Source organism: Monodon monoceros, unplaced genomic scaffold, assembly GCF_005190385.1.
Source record: "Monodon monoceros isolate NGI ecotype Baffin Bay Population unplaced genomic scaffold, NGI_Narwhal_1 Super_Scaffold_12, whole genome shotgun sequence".
Lineage (NCBI taxonomy): Eukaryota > Metazoa > Chordata > Mammalia > Artiodactyla > Monodontidae > Monodon > Monodon monoceros.
Window position 1 is genome coordinate 107,086,523 of NW_021703768.1, and position 21,888 is coordinate 107,108,410.

Below are 21,888 nucleotides of genomic sequence, written 5' to 3' on the forward strand. Positions count from 1 at the left end.
ATATGTGTGTGTATATATATGTGTATATATATATATATATATATATACACATAAGCTAATTCTGAATTATTTACCTTGTCATGAAGTTAGAAGAAACAAAAAGAACCCATATATTAATTGTGAATGCCTCAGTTGTAGATACTTCTGTATATGCATGTTGATGAACCTCTATTTTTAGTCTAGTAAATAAGCATGCTTTTACTTTTTTTTCCAAAATCTTCTGCAACCAAGTCTGAGCAGGTGTCAAACAGTTCATGAAAGCACATCAGAAAACAATCTACTGGCTTTACTTAAAGCAGAAGAGGAGCTGCTGAAGCAAGTAGGATAGTAAATGGGTGGGTTAGCCTTCGACCGGTGGTTTAAATAAACCCTAGCAAGAAAATAATTTGTATTTTCTAGTCCTTTTATTCTATCTTCTAAAATCTGTTGAACCAATCTTTTAACCCTCAAATGCATTTTTAAATAATTAAGTTGCTTTAAGAAAAAAATCCTCATTCGTATTTACTAATCCCTTCCTCATTCTGGCTCCATAATGAAGCTCCAGTAATCCCTATATTTACTCCACCCTTCTCCTAATCTAGTGTGAGGAAATATACCAAGCATTGAGCCTGGGAAGAAAAATGTTGGACTCTTTGAAAAGTTTCCATTTTGCTAAATGAGGTCCCTGCCTCCTCCTGCACCTTCCCCTGCTCCACTTGACCCTGTGCTAATGCTCCTGTTTTATATAAAAAGGATAGATTGACCTTTAAATTCTATTTGCAGCTTAATGTTGCCCTGCTCCCGCAATTGGGTCTGCCCCTTCCCTGCCTCTGGCAGCAATACTGCTGGATTAATTGTCTTACACACATTCTAGTATTTGTCTGACAGCCTCTGGAAGGTACAAGGGCAAGCTTGAGGTATTGGTAGCAATACAGGGAGATGCAAAAGGCAAAACAAAACAAAACAAAAACAAAAACCTGAAACATTAAAGAACTTCTCAATAGCTCAGCAAATCATCTTTTAGTAAATTAAATATTGGTGAATGTGTCACTCATCAAATTGACCTTTAGCACATTGGTAGTTTAAGGATCCATCAAATGTAAGAGTCAGTGGGGGATGGCCAGTTGCAGGAGTTGAAAGACCCACCTACCAACCTGCTGATGTTAGAGCCTGAGGACTTCTAGGGGAGAGGCCCAGCAGTGAGTTCCAGCAGTGACATTTCTGTCACATGTGGGCTGAGGGTCCCTCAGATATCAGGCAGAATCACTCATCAGTCTTCCAGTAGGTGCTCTCTGTTAAAGGAGGGCAGGCTGGTCCCCTTGGTGTTCTGCTGATTAAATGAAGCCAAGGAACTACTCAAGTTTCTTATATGCTTGAGGTGGGCCTACATCCCTCCCATTCCACCTGATACTACAATTGACCATTGTGGTTATGTGAATACAGGATTATCACATCATATATCCTAATCCTTTAGTCTTAATATTGAGGCTGGTGAAGGAGAGGTGCAACCAGTTAGGACTCTGTGGGGTAGTGATGGGAGGGAATGGTGCAGGCCAGGGTTCAGTCTTGGGAGAAAGGAAAAGAAGGCAGAAGTTTTCCTGGGGTATTAGTTTGGTCTCTAAGCATCACCCAAGGAAACTCTTCTTTATTTAATGGAAGGTCCAGGTAGGATGGTTATGGAGATGTGAGAGCTATTGCTTATGCCTACCAAGACTCCCTGATGTGTATGGACCTGGAGAATGTATGCCTTATTGGCTATGGTTATCTATTTCTGATTTACCTACTTTGAGCCCTTTTATTTGCCATGCAGCTTCTCTTAATCTTGGCCTGCTATTAGAATAGCCTCAATGACATTGAAAAGGATAAAAAAATGTTACAATGAAGAATATGTACTTAGTACATGCCTGGAGAGAATTAGACTATGCTAACTTTGTCCCACTGAGGTAAATAATACACTAGGTGATACAGCACTGAGGTACCCCTCAGTTTACAATTTTCTCTGCATTTGTTATTGGCATAGGAGGGGGTACCATTTAGAGCTGTATAAGTACATGGAATTTTTGAAAAGGGCCCACCAAGAGAAGAATATGAATTAGAATTCTTTAGTCTTATCATGTGATCTTGGAAGCCAGAGAACATAAAGACCTGAGTGTGACAATCTGAGGATTTTTCATATCAGGGGGTTGAATTGGGCAACCTTTGCTAATATGAGTGTAAAGACTTATATGTAAGACTGCTGAGACCAGATTCCAGTGTACTTGGGGTTGAAGAGCAGGTAAGAAAACTATTTAGTTCACCTGGTCTAGATGACAAGGTCAGGTGGGTATCGCCAGGTGACCCTGAAGCCCAGATTGTATGCTTAATTTCACTGGTGATCTACCAGTATTATGCCAGGGCGCAGGGAGAGCGCCATTCATAAGCTTCCCTGGTGAGAAATGACTTAATTAACATTCCCTCTAGAGCCTTGTCAAAGATGGTCCTGAGTTGCATGAGGCACTCCTGTGCCTAAGCTTTGACAAATTATGTGGTCAGATGGCAGCAGCGAGAGCTAACCGTGCTTCTGCCCTCCCCTGGGTAAATCCTCTAGCCAGAGGTTCTGTCAGCGTGTCATTGCTAGAACTCGTGTCTCTCGTATTCTGATCTTTAAACAAGGGTGTCAGTCACTGTGTTTATTCTGGTTCTCATTTTGTTGAAACAGAGCCACAGAAACTGGCATTGACTGTCTGTTGGAAACTCACAGCTGTGATGGAGTAGCAGACTTTCTACATCTGTTATTGGGTATCTTTCATTAACAGTAAAATACATAATCAAATCTGTATTCTATTCATGAAATTTCCACATTGAGAAAGGTCCATATTAGGCCTTTTGTAATCTTTCTAAGGGTTCAAAAGCTGATTTAAAAAGTCGACAGGTTTTTCCTGTTGGCATGCATCAGAAATTCCTTGTCTGTAATCTTTAGGTTTTCATTTGGTATTATATTATGCAGTTCATGGATATCAACTATTAAACAAGGCAAAATTTGTATGTACCTCCTGTAGCAAATAACAACACAGATTCTTATAATAATTTGGAGAACAGTATCTCTTTGAAGTGTGGCCTGGATTTAGAGGCCACGTTGCTGCCATATTTCTCAACTCTGAAAAGGTCTGTTTTTTGTTTTAAATATGTTTTTCTAATTTACTGTATGATATAGGCTGGAAATTCAGTATCATCAAAATCATAAAACAGATATGAATTTTGAATTAAATAGTATCATGTAAAGTAAAAGGAAAATTTACATTTGATAGGCATGAAACACTTCAATAATAGTGTTACAAAACAGAGCAAAAAACTTTACAATATACAACATGAACTAACTTGTACATATTCGTGTAAATATTATACGTATTCCCTGGTATTTCCAATTTAATGAAAGTCGTTAGTAACTGCTTTTGTACTTCCCAGATAATTTCATACACTGATGGTGAACATGCCAATGATACAGCTGATATGGAGGGTAAATTGGCAATATCTAGAAAAATCACAGATATGTTTACTCTTTCACTCAGCAATCTCATTTCTAGGAAGCTATCCCAAAGTTACACTGGCAAAAGTATATACTATGTGCACATGCTCATTAACTGTAACAATATTTGTAATGGCAAAAGACTGAAAACAAACCCGTCAGCAGAGAATGAGTTGAGTAGGTTGTGATAATAGCACACAGTGGAGTATATGCAACCACACACACAAAAAATGAGGATTTCTGCATAATGACAGATTGTAATCACAGGGACACATTAGGTGGAGGAAGCAAGGTGCCGATCAGTGTATACGGTAAGCTACATTTCATCATCAATAGTGATGTGCTATTTCAGGACAACTAGGTATTATGTTTATCTTGATGTACTACAACCTAAAGTACATAGAATCACCTATAGTCTCCCCCAGAATGTTTAACCTGAGCCTCATCAAGTCCTTAAGTCTAATTCCCAGTTTATTTGGAATACAGGGGACAAAGGAACATGTTAAAGGAGACATGGGGAAGCATCAGACCAGTGCAGAAGTTGGGACACTCTGCAAGACCACTGGCCTTTAACTAGAAAATGTCTTGGGAAAAGATACAGTGGTTGTGATAAGGTCTATTCAGATTAAAAGAGAAAGAGCTTGAGTTGATTCTGGTTTAGACCAACCAACTCTAAAAAACATTTTGGAAGGAATCAACGATGGACTAAGTATTAGATAGTACTAAAGAATTATTGTTAATTTTATCTGATGTAATTATTGTATGGCGAGTAGGTAGGGAAACATCCTTTTTTCAGAGGTACCCAGAGGTATTTAGGGTAGAAATACTCTATGTTGTCTGTAATTTAAATACTTCAGGAAAAAAATAGTTGAAAAAATTGGGCAGAATGTTAACAATCATGAAACCTAGATGATGAGTATATTGGGGAGGATATTGTGAAACCAAGTCCCCTAAAACCAAGTTCCCTTGCCAAGTCTGTGATGAACCTTTCAATCAAAAACTTTACTTTCGGGCTCCCCTGGTGACGCAGTGGTTGAGAGTCCGCCTGCCGATGCAGGGGACGCGGGTTCGTGCCCCAGTCTGGGAAGATCCCACATGCCGCGGAGCGGCTGGGCCCGTGAGCCATGGCCGCTGAGCCTGCGCGTCCGGAGCCCGTGCTCTGCAATGGGAGAGGCCACAACAGTGAGAGGCCCGCGTACCACAAACAAAACAAAACAAAACTTTATTTTCTTTCTTGCCCTGCCCTTGTTCCTCTCAGGATTGAGGAGTAGCAAAGAAAAGGGAGGATTGAAACTAAGTAGAACCCTGCAGGGCCTTCCTGGGTAAAAAAGCCCCTCCATGTCCCCTCTATATTTGTAGAAAAAGGCTTTGGTCTTCTAGGCCTTCCCCAAGTTCCAAAGAGCAGACTCAAGCAGTTACTAATTAGAGAAGTGGGGGAATGCAGAAACAAAGGAAAAGCAGTTAAGCAAGAAAAGTATGATAGCTTGAAAAATAGTTCAGCAATGAAAGAGTCCTAGTTCCTCCTGAAGGGATATGTATAATAATCTGATACATATCTTTGAGTTCTGTAGAACCTAAGACCCTCACCCAGGTAGAGGATGGGGACTACACACTCACCACGGGCAGTAGACGCCAGACTGATCGGAATCAGAAGGCTGATAATTGAGATTTGCAAAACATCACCCTGTTACCTCACCACCAGCCCATCAAAGAAAGTCCATGAGCTGATCAGGTACCCTACAACCCTCACCCCTAAGGTCGACATTAAAAACCCTTCCCTGAAAGTCATCAGGGAGTTTGGGTCTTTTGAGCATGTTCTCCTTGCTTGGCGTCCTGCAATAAATACTGAAATTTCTTTCACCTCAACCAGGTGTCAGTAGATTGGCTTTGCTGCATTTGGGCAAGTGGACCCGAGTTTGGTTTGGAAGCAATATTTGTATTATTTCTATCTTTATGTATGTTTGAAACTTTTCACTTAATGAAAAGCTAAAAAATGAGACCTAAACAAAGAAACACGAACTGAGGTGTTGCCTGGTCCCCTCCTTTCTCGGTCGATGACTGGGTACAGGCAAGAGCTGTAGCAGCTGCCTTGCTTTTCTAAGTGGAAGGCACAGGTTGAAGTCTGCAGAGTCATGCCAGCTCTGGACCACCTACCTGCCCAGGGAGAAATGATTATTATAATTAAGGCATTGGTGGAAATTTTTAATTTTAAGTGTTATAAATTTGCAGGATGTGTCAAGAAATAAGATATACACTCTGAATCTCAGAAGTCCCACTCTCCCTGCCCATACCTTCTAGACTAAATCTTAGACCTTATCAGATATGCAAAAATAGGGGCCCATGGAACAACTCACTGCAATATTCAGTACATTGTTAATTCCTAATAAAAGCTGCCAAAGAGTTCCTTCGATTTATCTCATTAATGATCAGATGACCTGCCTCCACATAGGTGGCTTATAAAATAGAAATGAGGCTTACGCTGAGGACTCAGAGTCAGTGATAAAACTTTATATAAACATCTTTTCCAAATAGTACATGTCACCAGCACTGAGGAAGGGGAAGTTATCATAAACAGAAGTATCCAGATGTATGCAAACTGTTTTTAAAAGCCATGAATAAAATATGAGTGTAAAATGTCTTGGCAGAATTCTGACTGGCATGACTTTCTAGGCATAGTTTGTATTCTGTGGCAAAAATGATAATTATATATTTAATTTGTTTGGGAATTGTTCCCCAGACCATTATTACTGAATCACTTATTTGGTGCTATAAAAATTTTATATTTCAGGAAGTGTTTGGTGTATCTAAGACATGTGGTAATGTTAATACCACCCAACTCTCTAACAGGAAGCCTCATCTTTAATGTTGAGTTCGCTTCATGAGTCCTCGTGAGGAATACTATCGTGGGCAATAATTGTTCATTAATACAAACAAACAGATTGTAGGATGAGTAAGCTTCCCATTAAAAACCGAACTCCGATCAGAGAGTAAAACAGTAATTAAAACCTGAACAAAACCCTGTTCTTGGACAGAATTTTAAAGTGGATGAGTCTTACTTACATTCAGCATTTCTCACTCTCATTTCACCACCTCTCTTCCTCATATATTCCACTCCACCCCAACCCCTTCCCCAAGTGCCAGCTGCAGTGTAGGAACTCAGTGCTTCTTGGCCCAGTGCAAACACCTGTTATGGTATTTTGGTGCCAATGTAGCATCATCTGGGGCCTTTCTAAACCTCTACCTTCTTCCCCAAACCTCCCATAATCCAAAATGTAACTGCTGTAGGATTTCATCAGAAAACATATGGACACAAGTAACTGATCTTCACAAAGTAAAAATTTTCAACTTACAGTGCTAAAATCCTATGGGCATAAGTCATGGCTCATCATATGATGCTTTGTTTCAGTTTTACTTTGATCTACTCACCAAACAATTCACCCCCAACGTAACTGAGGGTAAAGAGTGGGGTGGGAGTGGGTTAGAGAGGAAAGTCAAATCGGAAATGGGAAAGGGGTAGAGTAGAGCATATTTGGACTGAAAATAAAGCAAGATTTTTCTTTTACATGGGGCTAATGTAGGAATACACACAATACTTCTAGCTGTCCCAAGATGATCATTGATTCCTTCTTTGTGGTGAGATTTCAGGCATGGAATTGGCCTTAGCCAATATAAATTTTGGCAACATATGTTTTTAGTTCTCCTAATAAATCAAACTGTCTCACATTTATGGTGCCAAATATTTTCTTAGCTCACTTATATCAATAGTTGCTAAAAATTTTGTTCCATGACCTGGGATGATGTTAGGAGGTCCATGATATGAAAAATCAGTGTAACACATGAGTTTTTCATGAAGTTAATTTTATTTATTCTCAAAGACTGTCTTTTATTAAAATGTTATTCCCTTCCTTCTTTAATGCTGAAATAATTTCTTCCCTTTATGAAATAGTGGTGACAGTAGATGGTAATTGTTTTAATGTGTGCTTAATGTTTTTAATTTTACACATTAAAAAGATGGCAAACCTATGTTTTGTTACTCATTTTCCAGTAGAGGTGGACAGATTTTACTTGTACTGGAATTCAAAAGTCTGAGACCAACTGCTCCATATTCTATTCTCTGCTTCAAATATTGTTTTCTTGGAGGTGACTGATTCAGACTAGATCTAGGAGAGAAAAGCATAGAATGTCAAAGATGCTTTTCAAGCTGTAAACTAACTTCTCAGTTGTAAACTACTGGGTACTAATACTTTTCTTTAAATGGAAAGGTGTTTCTGAATTGAAAAGCCCAGAGTTTCCAAATAAATTTAGAAAGCATTTTCTTGATCTACACAAAAGGGTTTTAAGGGCTTGTCTTTCTTTTGGGCTCTTCACTGTGACTTCAAAGTAATCATTTTCAGATTATTAAACCAGTCTGCCTTGGAGTTATCAGTTTTTTCTTTATGAGGAAATCTGAGGTTAGCTAGAACCCAGTTGCAGAACATAAGACTGAAGGAGGAAAAGCTGACAAAGTGAGGCAATGCTTAATCATTTCAATATGTGCAATTAACCATTTATACACTTCTTAAAAGCAGAGAGCTGGGATGGTGGTATGTGAAAGAAAAAAATGTGTAATTAAACACCCCTCAGTTTATCTTCAGTAAAATTTCACCATTGTCTAAAATTTATTGTTATTTGCAATTACCTGTTTCAGCTCCTCTTTGCCCTCCCCCCTTTTGGAATCCTTAGTTTGAAGTTCTGTTCATTTTTTAAATTATTTCAATGGAAAAAATTTATTTTATGCTTTTAAAAAATATATGGATGTGGGTATGGACTTAAGCTCCCACATCCATCAATACTGGAAAATTTTATAAAAAGCACTATCAGGGCTTCCCTGGTGGCGCAGTGGTTTAGAGTCCGCCTGCTGATGCAGGGAACACGGGTTCGTGCCCCGGTCTGGGAGGATCCCACAAGCCGCGGAGCGGCTGGGCCCGTGAGCCATGGCCGCTGAGCCTGCGCGTCTGGAGCCTGCGCGTCTGGAGCCTGTGCTCCGCAACGGGAGAGGCCACAGCAGTGAGAGGCCCTCGTACCGGAAAAAAAAAAAAAAAAGCACTATCAAGGCACTCTAAGGATAGAATTCTAGTATAAATGTCAATACCAACCTACTGATATAAGTTTTCACAAATACTTTTTGTAGAACGGCAAACCAACTTTGTGATGTTTCATGAACAAAGAGTTCAAATATTCCTTGATCTGTCCAATTCATAAATACCTTTTTTGTTGTTGCCTGTCTCCCTGTTCCCTGCCTCCCCCCTGCCCCCTACGGTAGTTTTGGGGGTTTTTCTTTAATTCTTCCCCTCGCCTCTCTAGCCTAGTTTCCTTTATTGACTATTTATTGAATGAATGAACTCCCCGACCCTGTTCCAGCAGCCTAGTTCCCCTCGACCCCATGCCATGCGACTTTCCCTCCTGGGAGTCCGATCGCAGCACACTCGCCGGGGGGCTGGACGTGACGTGCGCCAAGGGAGGAGCCGGCGAGGGGGCCAGAGTCGCTCAAGCGGCCGCGGTCTGAGCAGGGGTTGGCTGGGAGCCTGGAGGCGGGCGGGAGGCGGGCAACAGCTCCGCCGTGGCTCGGAGGAGAGCTACACCGGCTCCAGAACTCTCGGAGCGGAGCCGCGGCCGGCGTAGAAGGCAACTCTTCCAGCGGGCGCGGCGGTCACCTGGGAGCCCCGCGGGGACCCGACGTGCCCGAGGGGAGCTCCCGGGCGCTGGGCTGCGACTGCGGCGCGAGGCGGCGCTGCGGGGCCCGGATCCCACGAGACCTGGGACACCCGGGACGGAGGTGTGGCCGCGTCACCCTACGCGGTTTGTGGTTGATCAAGCCGGGAAGCCGGTGCGTTTGTGAGCAGTCGCCACCCCAGCTTCTCTCAGCTCGAATTCAGCCTCCAAGTTGCAGGCACCGGAAAGACTACCTCGACGAGGAGGGCATCTATCTGCCCTTGACTGTGGTGGGGTTTGCTCAGGGGCTTAGAAGGCACCGGGGACTGACCCAACCAGCCCGGGGAGGGCTGGCAGGCGCCTGAGAAAGCCGCAGGGCGTGGGCCGCCGTCGGGGTTCGGAGGCGAGGGGGCTGTGCTTGATTCATAGATCCCGAGGCCCTGAGCTTATCTCATGGGCTGTCTGCTCATCCACCAGGTGTCCCACGCCTGATCCCCGGCACTGCTTGGGGCGACTTCTGTGCAAACTTCTGATTCTGTTTCGCAAGATTCCCTTCTTCCCGGAAAGGTTGGGACGAGCTGCAGGTGCTAGCCTTGCATGTTGCGGACCAGTTGTCTCCCGAGGAGAGGTGCACCTAGAAGAGGACAATGGCAGGGCCGGGATCAGAGCTGCCTTCTGGCCCTGTGGCCCCCATGCTCTTGTCATGGCTAACAGGACTAGGGGCTGGAATGGTCTTCCTGAGCTTCATGCAGAAACTCCTGTACCCTTACTTCTGGGACGACTTCTGGTACCTGCTGAAGGTGGTACGCTGTGGACTTCGGATGGAGATGTACAGACTGAAAGGGGAGCTGGTCACTGTCCTGGATAAATTCCTGATGCATGCCAGGAAGCAGCCTCAGAAACCTTTCATCATCTATGAGGGAGACATCTACACCTATCAGGATGTGGACAAGAGGAGTAGTAGAGTGGCCCATGTCTTCCTGAACCATTCCACGCTGAAAAGGGGCGATACCGTGGCTCTGCTGATGAGCAATGAGCCCGATTTCATTCACGTGTGGTTCGGCCTGGCCAAGCTGGGCTGCGTGGTGGCCTTCCTCAACTCCAACATTCGCTACGTCTCCCTCCTGCATTGCATCCGCAGCTGTGAGCCCAGGGCCCTCGTGGTGGGTGCAGGTAGAGTATGGGGTGTGGTCGGCTTGTGCAGAATGGCAACCCTGCCTCCTACCCCGCCCCCTCATTTTTTTGTTAGAACCAATTCACAACTAATATTCTGGGTGTGTGATGAAGTGTGCATGTTAAGGGTACAAAATAGTTTCATAATTCTATGCCAATGGTTTAATTCCCCCTCTCCTCTCCCACTTCAATCACTTACTCTGTTGTAAATTACTAATTATTAGCACAGCTTTTGAAGAATTCTGAAATCTCTGCTGCTTATTTTAGTGAAGGCGGGGGGGGGGGGGGGGGGGGGAGGGGTAGGGGCGCGCATTTTACCTTTCTTGATACTTTCAGTGAGTGCAAGAACGCAGAGATATAGAGTTTGGTAAGTTCTAAATTTTGTCAGATCTGACAAGATTATTTGACGAGGAGGAAAGTGATCCTGATTTCATTGTGGAATACCTACTGCCTCGAATAGTAACATTATCCGGGTTGACTGCCTTTGCAGAAAAAACATGTTTAATCGCAAGTGCATGAATGCCAGTCTTCATGTCTGCTCTTATTTTGCACTGCCTGCAAGCTAGGATTTGCCTGGCAAGGTTGGGCTCCCACCTCCCAGCCAGTGGCGGGCTCTTGGCAGACTCTCAGCTTCTTTCTCTCCCTTCTCCCACCCCAACCTGTGCATCATTTTCTTTATTTCAGTAAGTGCTAACCTTCTTCCCGCTCCCCTTCAATTTAGGCTTTGCATAAATATACTGACAGTGAACTACAAAGAAAAGTCTTTGGTTGAGTGCCTAACTAATGAAGGACCTAGTAAGATGGGTTGCATAACAAAGTGGAAGTGCAGTATGAAAACTGATGCTTTGGTATAATCTAAATGGTTTATGCTTATGCTTCTTGCATGGGGGTAGGAAGGTGGAGCATGAGGAGGATCATGGCAAGGACCTTAGTGAAAATATTTAAGTATTTTAGGTTAATAGATATATACTGACACCTCATATAGAAGTTTTAGATTCACAGAGAAGTATGGGGGGGAAATCTACATTTCTACCAGTGGTGTCTAAAGTACAGTACCTTCCGTGTAACCTTTATTATATAATAATTGCACATCACATGAAAATGAATTAGGCAGTATATAGTAGAAAGGTTAGTTATTCAAGGCTTTTGCTTTTGCTTGTTCCAGTTGTCCTTCCAGCTCAGTTTGTGACCTGATGAAATAGCTAAAATGCTTACTCTTTTTATTTTATGATGATATTTTTTTTCATAGAAAGGCATTTTATTTTAAATATAGCAGTGTGTACATGTCAATCCCAAACTCCCAATCTATCCCTTATTACTCTTAAGCACTGATTTTATCTTATGTTATAGGAGTGGAGAAGCCAGAAGGCCTCTATTGTGTATTTTTGTTCTTTTTTTTTTTTCCATTCAACAGTAATATCCTCCAAGATTGAAATTCAGCTCCTCTTCACCTTGGAAGGAAGTTAACTAGTATGATAAAATTTCTCTGAACTGTAGCAATAAGTAGGATAAAGGAGTCACACAGAATTTTGATAACATGGTGAAGCAATATTTACCTCTAGTGCAGGGGCAGTGATAATATGAATGCAGCAGGGAAAACTATCACAGTGCATCTCTGGATATATTCTGACATTTTAGTTGCTCATTCTAATTTAGATTGCAGTTTCTGGAGCAAATCTAAACCTTAAATTGTGCAAAAAATTAGTAAAGCCATAAAGTCCCTTTAGAAGAGCAAACTAGAAGGGCCACGATATCTCTGAAAAGATTTCTGTGGCCATGATGTTGAGGCCAGCCTGAGAAACGTCCCATATCCTGTCTCCTGAGGGACTCGGCTTGAAGTGCATAGGGCTGGTTACCTCTCAAAACAGAGTTTTCAAACTTTGCTCTTGACCATGTTTTTGCCTAATTAGGACCAATTAATTTTGCAGTTTTACTTGCGCCAGTTTTTGCTTTGCTTGCCAATAACTAATTCCATAGTTTCCTTGTTTTTGTTTTTACCACTACCAGTCAGGTTTTGTTGGAATTTTAAGCCAAAAACATTTAATTGCTTTGCTCAGTAAGTAGGTACCTGGAGAAATCAACCTTAAATCCTAGTAACAGTTCTTTTTAGCATACCTCCAAAATACATAAACTGCTTATGTTTTTCAGAGGTAGGACAGTTCTATTTTTATTAATTACTAGTTTTGTTTTGTTTTGTAAAACAGCACGGCTTAGATCACGGTCACTTTTTTGTATTTAAAGCTCTTACCCTGAAAACTGTATTCTTGGCATCTTGCGTCTCATCCATGAACAATTTATATATATAGCTTTTAGAACTTTCCATTTCAGAGGTCTTAAATTCTCATTGGATGTTTCTAATGGAGATGTATTATGAAATCATCATATCCCCAGGGAGAGTGTATCAGGTGGAAAGACCAGTCAAGTGGTTTAGATCAAGATAAGCCAGACAGTCCCAGGTTTCACTTCTGATCTGCCACTTCTTAGCTGTGTGATTGAAGATAAGATTATCAGCTGCCCTGAGTCTCGCTTTACTCAGCTGTAAAATGATGATAATACCATCTCCTTCACAGTGTAATTCTGAGGATTAAATGACAGCTTTTGTAAAGTGACTAGCTGAGTGCCTAGTATGTACGAAGTAAATCCTTGGTGAATTAACATAATTGCTGTTATCATTATAGATTCATCGGGGGCTTTTACTAAGGGATCTCATTTGGATTTTGCTGCTACATTCTAATTTGGTGTTAGCTGTAAGAAAGACTAGTAAGTCGGACTATCTGTTTGGGATAGGACCTTTAACGTTTCACTTTGCTGTGTTTTAGCAAAATGTTATTTTTCATAAATTATATAAAAACAGTGTCAAACAGGTTTTATTGGCAGGCCAGATATTGTCCAAGGTGGTCCATGGTGATAGGTGACGTTTTAATCATGGCAGGTGTCTGATAGTTCTGTCTGTATCAACTAAGCCACCAGGGAAATAGATGTTATTCTTGCTCTAATTGTCATTAACAGAAATACGAATGTTGCCATTTACTCAAGGCTGACTGTGTAAAAGGTACTCCCAGTGATTCTGAGAGGCAGGCACAGAGCTATATTTTGGAAACTGAAAGGGAAAGAAATTCATCTAGGGTGTCTAGGATGACACAGCTTAGTAGGTACAGAGCAGACTCAAAACCTGCTATCTGATGTTAAGACTCTGCTGTATTATACACTATAGCCCAATGGTTTCTGGCTCTGTTAATCCCCTTTTGATATAACCATGAAAAAAATTGCATTCCAGTTATATAAAAATAGTAAAATTAAAGTTGCCAATATTAAGACATCAGGTTTTTCATGCACAGATAACTAGAAAAAATTTAAATGTTTATAAAACTATTATTCCTATTTCTCATTCTGAAGATTCAAAAATAGTTGCAAAAAAGCTTTATATCTGTATAGTTTCATTTAGAAGATGTATCAGGTGGCATCCCAACATTCCCTGGAAAATTTCAGCACTTACTGAAAATTAAATAGTCTTGTATTAAACCTAGTTCTTTCCGCCCAATATTTCAACTCTGATATTGCAAATAGTGCCTGCTGCCAAGATTATCATCCACCTAGATATGCTCTTCTCTTTACTTGGAACAAACAGAAAAATGTTGAGATGTTTGTGTATGGCTTTTAAAAGTTTTTGTAATTATATCCTTTGACATATTTAGCAATAATAAGAATAATGATAATAATAAATAATAATCTCTTCCATTTTTAAAGTACTGTGTAAATAACAAGCTGTTTTTAGACACATTATCTTATGTCATCCTCACCACAGCCATAGCCTGGTTTTAAAGATGAGGGAAGCGTGGTTGGGAGTGGGCAAGTAATCTTGTTAAGCTCCTACTTCTAGGAGAGGCAGTATGGGAACTGGAGCCTGGATTTTTCTGATGCTAAATCTCAAAACCTGTTGGGTATACCTTTGTCTTTGTCCTCATTCATTCCCTCATCTCCATCTTTTCCTTTCCTCTTCCCTTCACTTTCCACCCCTCCCTCTGCCCTGCTCCTTTTCCTTCTCTCTCTGTCATCTTCCATCCATTCATCTGCTTTGTTTCATCGCTTTCCCACCAATCCTCTGGCCTCAGTCACTGTATGCTGTGGCTATCCCAGTGACTCAATGGAATGGTAAAGATCTGTTTGCCAATTCGCGTATAGATATTTGTGTGGCTCTGAGGAATAGGCCAAGAACTCAGATGTAAGCTCTTAGAGAAGGAAGTTTGTTTTGTTTGCTGCTAAATTCTCAGAACTTAGTGTAAAGGAGATGCTCAGCTCAATAAACATTTACTGCCTGGATGAATGAATAGGTGATTGAATGACCTAATGAAAAACTGTAAGGTACATCTGGGCATTCACTAACTGTTTACTTACTTGCCTATTTTTGCCCATGAATTGTCCCTCTGCTGTTCTTTTGATAGCTGATTTTGGCAGTAGATATATCAATGGAATTTCTGGTTGTGTTATTTTATATCAATGTCGCTAAATGTTAGAATCATGACTCCCCAAGAGTCAAAGCATTTTAGACTTTGTAGTCTTTAGTGTTTAGACTAAACATCCACAGAATCTCAGATTTCCTTGCATGTGTGTATTGTGCGCTCTCTCCTTTCTCAATATATCACATATTAAATCATTATAATTATAAGTGGATAACTAAAAAATATATATTGATATTATCCAGAACCTTTTTACTTTATATTCAGTAGTAGTTTGTGTCTCCACATTCTCAGAAGGGTTTTGTGTTTCTCTTCACAAGAAGTACAATCCTATGTCAGCTCTCTAAACTTACAGTAATGCATGCAGCGTTGCCCTGTTCGCTTTTATGATCTGTTGCATTCAGACTGTGCAGGGCAAATATTCCAGTTAACAATCAAGCCATTGTAATTCTCCAAATGGCTTTCAACCATAAAGGCATCTTCTTTTCAAAGACCAAAAGGAAGAGGTAGAGGAAAAATAAGACCCTTTAAATTCTGGAGAAAGTTCTATAGAAAGTAATACATATTCAGATAGATAAGACATGGCTCATGTGAACCTGTAGTATTGTATCCATGTACTGTGATAGCCTCACATATCTATTTTAATTTTTATGTGTAGTAGAATGAATGGCTGTTTTGCAATTTTTTTTCCCGTTTTAGACTCAGCTCTGTCAAGGATTACCTCCATTCCAAAAGAAAATAACTGATTTTGATTGGAAGTTTAAGTGGCTTCCTGGTTTACTAGTTGGTAACGGTAGTGTTCTAAGCATGTGTTATTTCCTTCAGTGATCATGAGGATACCGACCCTGGGATTCTTATGTACAGTATATGTTGAACATGTGTTTACTGTAAGGGAATGGTGCTTGAATACTGACAGGAGCAAAAACAATTTAAAGAGGGATTGTGCCTCCTCAGAGAAGTGGCAAGGCTGAATGGGAGAAACACACATCTGAGTAATAATTATTTACTGGCAATAGGAGATGTGTTGGAAATAATGTCAAATGAAGTATTCTACTTTTTATTTTCTTGCACAATTTTGCCAATAATAAATACACTGTCTACTCCCCAAAAGATGTGGGGACAGCTGAAAGTGAAAACCCATGAACCCATTTACAAACTTGTGTGCTCGTATTCAGGGCAGTTATTAAAGGTGCTTCAGGGAAGAATATGTTATCACAGTTGAAAGGCTTATGCCCCAGTGTACTTCCTAGGGTTATGATTATCAATAAACTAATATTTGTAAAAATAGCTGGCACATTGTTGGTGATGAAATTAGTTTCTGGCCTGATAAGAAGTATTGTTATCTACATCATGATATACGTTGCTTTAGGACATTGCTTACTTAAGCATCAGTTTTCTTAGACGCCATAGCCTACCCATTTGTTCTTTGAGAAACCTGTTGAGCTGCTGTTAAGCAGTAGGATGGTAATTATGAGCATGTCATGAGATCTATAACTTCACTTTGGTTTCTGTGTGAATATTGCTTTGCATTATGGAAAGCTCAAGTTAACCCTGTGCAGATGAATTTCACATTAGTTGTATTAACACATAAAAGTTTAAAGTTAAATGTTTGCCAGTGTTTTAAGAGCTACAAGCAATACCTTTGAGATACCTATTAGTTTGTTTTATGTAGAATAAGATAATTTAAAAATAATTTTTGTAAGTCAGAGAAACACAAACATCATATGATATCACTTATATGTGGAATCTAAAAAAATGATACAAATGGACTTATTTACAAAACAGAAACAGACTCACAGACATAGAAAACAAACTTATGGTTACCAAAGGGGAAAGGGGGGAGGGATATATTAGGAGTTTTGGATTAGCAGATACACACTACTATATGTAAAATAGCTAAACAACAAGGTCACAGGAAACTACATTCAATGTCTTATAATAACCTATAATGAAAAAGAATATATAGGTATGTATAACTGCATCGCTTCTCTGTACACCAGAAACTAACACAACATTGTAAATCAACTATACCTCAATTTTTAAAAAAAAGTTTTGTTTGTTTTTTTTTTGCGGTACGCGGGCCTCTCACTGTTGTGGCCTCTCCCGTTGCGGAGCACAGGCTCCGGACGCGCAGGCTCAGTGGCCATGGCTCTTGGGCCTAGCCGCTCCGCAGCATGTGGGATCCTCCTGGACCGGGGCACGAACCCGTGTCCCCTGCATTTGGCAGGTGGACTCTCAACCACTGCGCCACCAGGGAAGCCCCCAAAAAAGAGTTTTTAATGCAGAATGAATAACATAATTCACACTAATGGCATATTAGAGGAATATATTACATTTTTACTCATTGATTTCATAGTCTTAGAAATGTGAATAAGAGGCATAATAATGATGTAGAAACAAGAAATTAATTAGTACAAACAGAACTAATGGATTGTAAGCAGAGATCATAATTTACCTCTTTTTATGCTTGCAACCCCTCCTAACACAGTGCCTTGCATATGCATGTTTCCTGGAAGAATCTATTGCTTTGAAAAGAGAGATTCAGTCTTCTCCTGTAGTGCAGACTTTGTTAAATCTCGTAGAATTGTCTTCTGTCTCATTTTCTTATGGTAATTTACTGATAAGACCTGCACCTACAGTGGATCCCATGGACAGAGCTCCATTCCATATCCAGCACCTATGGTGTGGTTGCCAGACACAGTCAGTGAAAGGATGGAGTAGGACAGGCATCATTTTGAGATGCTTACAGTTCTATGGGTTTCAATGGTAGGACACTTCACTAACGAGTAAATCTTCCTGAAACACAAACAAGTTTCCATGAAGTATTTAAACACATGCTATTTTGTGGTGGGACTTAATATTTAAAATTAACTTGCAAAATGACACTAAAACTTTCCATTTGATTAAGAAAGATTGACAGTGATAAGTAAATAATGATTCTTTATCCCGTACAAGACTTTTCAAATTTTTATTTCAATTTTCACTATCCTCATCCACACTTCCTACCACTATTGAAGAAATAATTTGGTTAGATAAAATTCTATTTGATAATTCTAAATGTCTCAGCTAAGTCAATTTAATTGTAATGTATGAAGGAGATTAAATTGTATCTCCTCTGATTCCTAGGAAATCCACTCACTTCCTTTTTCTTGTAAAAGTCATCACTCTAAGTACTCTGATTTTTTGGACTCTACAATTCTAACAAAGATTTGGGACCACAGTTAATCATATTGTAACTTTCTTTGTACTGATTTTGCCAATTTAGACACACATATTATTAAGAACACATGAAGTTTGTGCTGTGAATTTACAATTCCAGGTGAGAAATTTGAAATTAAGGTAATGAAATGGGTCAAGTCAGAGACTTAACCTTATATGTTCAGAATGCCCAGGAGAATCACCTAAACAAAATCTAGTGCTAAAAATTAAAAGAAGATACAAAGTACAGATCATGTGCTTGTCCTGCTTTTTCATTTATTTATGACTCGTCCTTCCCCTGGCATTCCTTGTAATTTTTCACTTCTCCTTCTCACCAAAGCAATCTGTATACAGCAGCATGCTGTGTATGCTCAGTACAAATAGATTTTTCTCTGGAATCTTACAGGTTATTTTATTTGGATTTGTTAAAGAAGTAAAAATTAACTCAAAAAATTTCAAGCCCCAGTTTGCCTCCCCAACCCTGATATTTCAACTCCTTATCATTTTTCTGTGTTTTTGCAGTTTTCTTGCAGGTTTTCTTGTGAATTTCCTAGTCCTATTTGATGTATTTCTCTTGCTGCTTCTTTGTGAACAATTTGGGTTATAGATTTTGAGGAGGTAAATCATGAGTTTTTTTCAAATGTTTTATATTATAGTAGAACTAAGGGCTGACAGATGGCTTTTTGAAATAACGAGACAGTGATTTACATTTCCGGGAAGATGTTTAATGCAGCACCCTGAATTCAGCTTCAAAATAGAATATATCTGGTGATTATTTTTTGTTTAAAAATTATTTAAAAATGTAATTATTTAGATGGACAGGTTTTATTTATATGGACCTTATCATTCTGATCAGGGTATATTTTACATTTAATAATATTTTTTATCATTGACTTCTTTAATGAGGTAATATATAGATTTTAGAGTTAGGTTAGACTAACAGTTCTGTCCACCAACTTGTGACCTTGGTTGAATTAGTTTCCTAGGGCTGGTGTAATAAAATAACACAAACTGGGTAGCTTAAAATGACAGAAATTCATCCCCTCACAGATTTGGGGGCTAAAAGTACAAAATCAAAGTATCTGCAGGGCCATGCTCCCTCTGAAGGGTCTAAGAAAGAATCTTTCCTCACCTCTTCCTAGCTTCTGGTGGTTGCTGGTAATCTTTGGCATTCCTTACATTAACTCTAAAAGGCCACTGCTTGATATCCCCGTGGATGTTAATGTAGATTTTAAGATAAATAATATAGCACTCAGAAATCGCTTTTATCTTAGAAAAGTGTGATGTATTATAATACGAAAATAAAACTGGAGCACCCATGTAGAACTTGAAAGTGGATCTTCACTGTTAAAGATCCATGTTAAAGGAAAGGAGTGTTACATTTTAAAAGAACTTAAAGAATATAAATAACTGTTTGTCTCTCTACTCTGGAAAAAAAAATGATGCCTCGCTCGCTTCCACCTCATCCAAGGAATGCCGATGCTCTGCTTCTTTTGTACCCCATAGAGTGCTAGATACCTTCACGCTGAATATTTCCTTCTCCAGGACCTGCACCCACTCTCCATCTCCCTCCTTTTCTACCACTACCCTCCTCCTGGACAGATGACAGTTTCTCCTACATTAAAGATCAAATTAAGAAGGTCTAATTCAATCTCCCAGAGTGACTCAACACAGTCTCCCTTCCACAGTTGCTCGTTTGTTAATGTGTACAGTAGATGCTTCCTGAGAGAAGTATCCCTTTTCCTTTCTCCAGTCTGAATTTCAACCCAGACCCTTGACCTTGTGAGCACCCCTGAGCTCTTCAGGCCTGAAGACACCCGTGTTTCTGGCTTTTCTACTCCTCTGCCTTCTTTTTTGCTTGACGTGGGTTCTAGCCAGGCCTTGGATCCCACTGCTGCCGACACAGGCTCTGCTTTCACCAGCCCGCTCTCACCTGCCATTGCCATAGCCTGCTGTGCACTGTGGATCCTACTGCCTTTTCTGGAAGGTGTTCTTTTTCTCCTTTTGCTTTCAAAGACCTTTTACCTTCAATTATTCTAATCCAGAGGAAAGAGCATCTCTGAATCTCCTCATTTAACTTTTCACTCTGAAATGGTCTCTAAGCCATAATCTTGTGAATCCAGTCAGGTGTTTCTCCTGGATCATTACATTATAGTAGAACTAAACAGTGACAGACAGATGGCTTTTTGGAATAATGAGCTACTGAGTTGTATTTCAAGGAGAATGTTTAGTGCAGTGTCCTGAATTTAAATGTAAAGCAAAGTACGAAAATAGAGTTTTATTTAAAAATTGGGAAAAAAACACAATCCGGATAATGGAATCTCCAAAGTTCAATTTGAATTGGGCTATTTGCATTGATTAAATCAGGTAATAACTAGATTTTCCTTTCTGTTGGCCATGTTGAAACATACTCATAAAATGGCTGGGATGTTACTTATCCAACATGAAAAGGAAGTAAGCGTTGCATTTACGTATCATCCCTGTTCCAACATGCAAAAGAACACACAAGGTGAGTGCTTTGAGATTTATGTCTTATTTACTTACTCCTAACCCTTTGGCTTTCAGATTTGCTTGAAACTATAGAAGAGATCCTTCCGAGCCTCCCGGCAGATATCAGTGTTTGGGCAATGAAAGAGTCTGTTCCACAAGGCATAATTTCACTCAAAGAAAAACTGAGCACAGCATCTGACAGTCAGGTGCCACATAGCCACCATGTTGCCTCAAACCTCAAGACTCCTTATCTTTATATTTTCACTTCTGGAACAACAGGTAAGATCCATCTGTTCTTGAAACTTAAGAAGAATGCAGCGTATTTGCAAAGCAGCAGTTTCAGGCAAATCTCTGCCATGTGTAGTTGTAGCTGAGCAAAGAACTCATGTGCCCTTGACACAGAAAACCAAACTCTGACCGTGGGAGTCTGCAGCCCAGTAAGGATTTATTGCAGGGTGCCCAGCCTCAGATCCACTCCAGCTTGATCTTTGAGTTAGGGGTTTCTTAAAGGGGAAGAACAAAGACGCTAGGGTTAATCATCAGCTCGTGACATTTCTGTGACAGTTTCCGGGGAGTCAGGCTGTCTCTGGTTTACAACTCTCTGACCAGGTGGTTCATGGCCTGAGGGTCTGTGAGCTCATCTCACCCTGGAGAAACAACCCGAGTTTACACGTTAATGATATGTATAATAGCTACTTTAGTACATTAACAATGTTATCCGCAAGAGCAATTTTAGTCATCTGACTCTGGTTGATTATTGTTCAGTTAGCCCAGAATTGAGGTCAGAGGGCACGAGAAAGGGAACAAAGCTTTGGATGTAGAGAGATTAATCATAAAGTTGGTAAGAGAACTTGGTTTTAGGGGGGCTCGGTTTCATAGTCACCAGACATCTCAGAATGCATGCATCCAAGAAGGCCTGGGGTTCTTAGATCTTTGAACTCCCAAACTGGATGAAAAAGGTAATTGTTTTAACTTTAACTTGACAAGTCACCATGTTCACTTGGCCATTGTCTCATGTGGAAAGATTTTCTTCAAGTTTGGTAGTACAAATGGCACAGGAATGTGTGAAGACTTGACCCAACCCGGTTGCTCAGAGTGTGGAATTTGGCCAGCTTCTTTGGCAGGATCTTTGCTAGCTTCCCTTAGATGCCTAATGTATAAAATGAAAAGATTAGTTTAAGTAGTTTCTAATTATCCTGCTGGATTAAAAAAATCCGTTAGTCTACTTTAAAACAATTTTCTTCATTCTTGTATAAAATGTTAAATCTTAAGCACAATCCAAGTGTAGCTGCAATTTAAGCACCTGTAGCTGGCTCTCCTCGTTTTGCATAAGTTGATTGGAACATGTGAGAAGCAGGAAATCTTGAAGGCATTGCAGGTTTGAGGAAGGATACG

The 21,888-nt window shown here is 40.2% G+C and overlaps 1 protein-coding gene across 2 annotated transcripts in view; it reads left to right on the top strand.

Moving 5' to 3' along the window:
- Window positions 1–9,153: 9,153 nt before the first annotated feature.
- SLC27A6 (solute carrier family 27 member 6) overlaps window positions 9,154–21,888 on the top strand; it is a 64,129-nt gene continuing 51,394 nt past the window's right edge. For both annotated transcript variants that reach the window (XM_029215612.1, XM_029215613.1), the window contains exons 1-2: window positions 9,154–10,348; window positions 20,569–20,772. In XM_029215612.1, coding sequence (XP_029071445.1) covers window positions 9,823–10,348; window positions 20,569–20,772 — 730 coding nt within the window. In that variant the 5' untranslated portion in view covers window positions 9,154–9,822. The remainder of the gene's footprint in view (window positions 10,349–20,568; window positions 20,773–21,888) is intronic.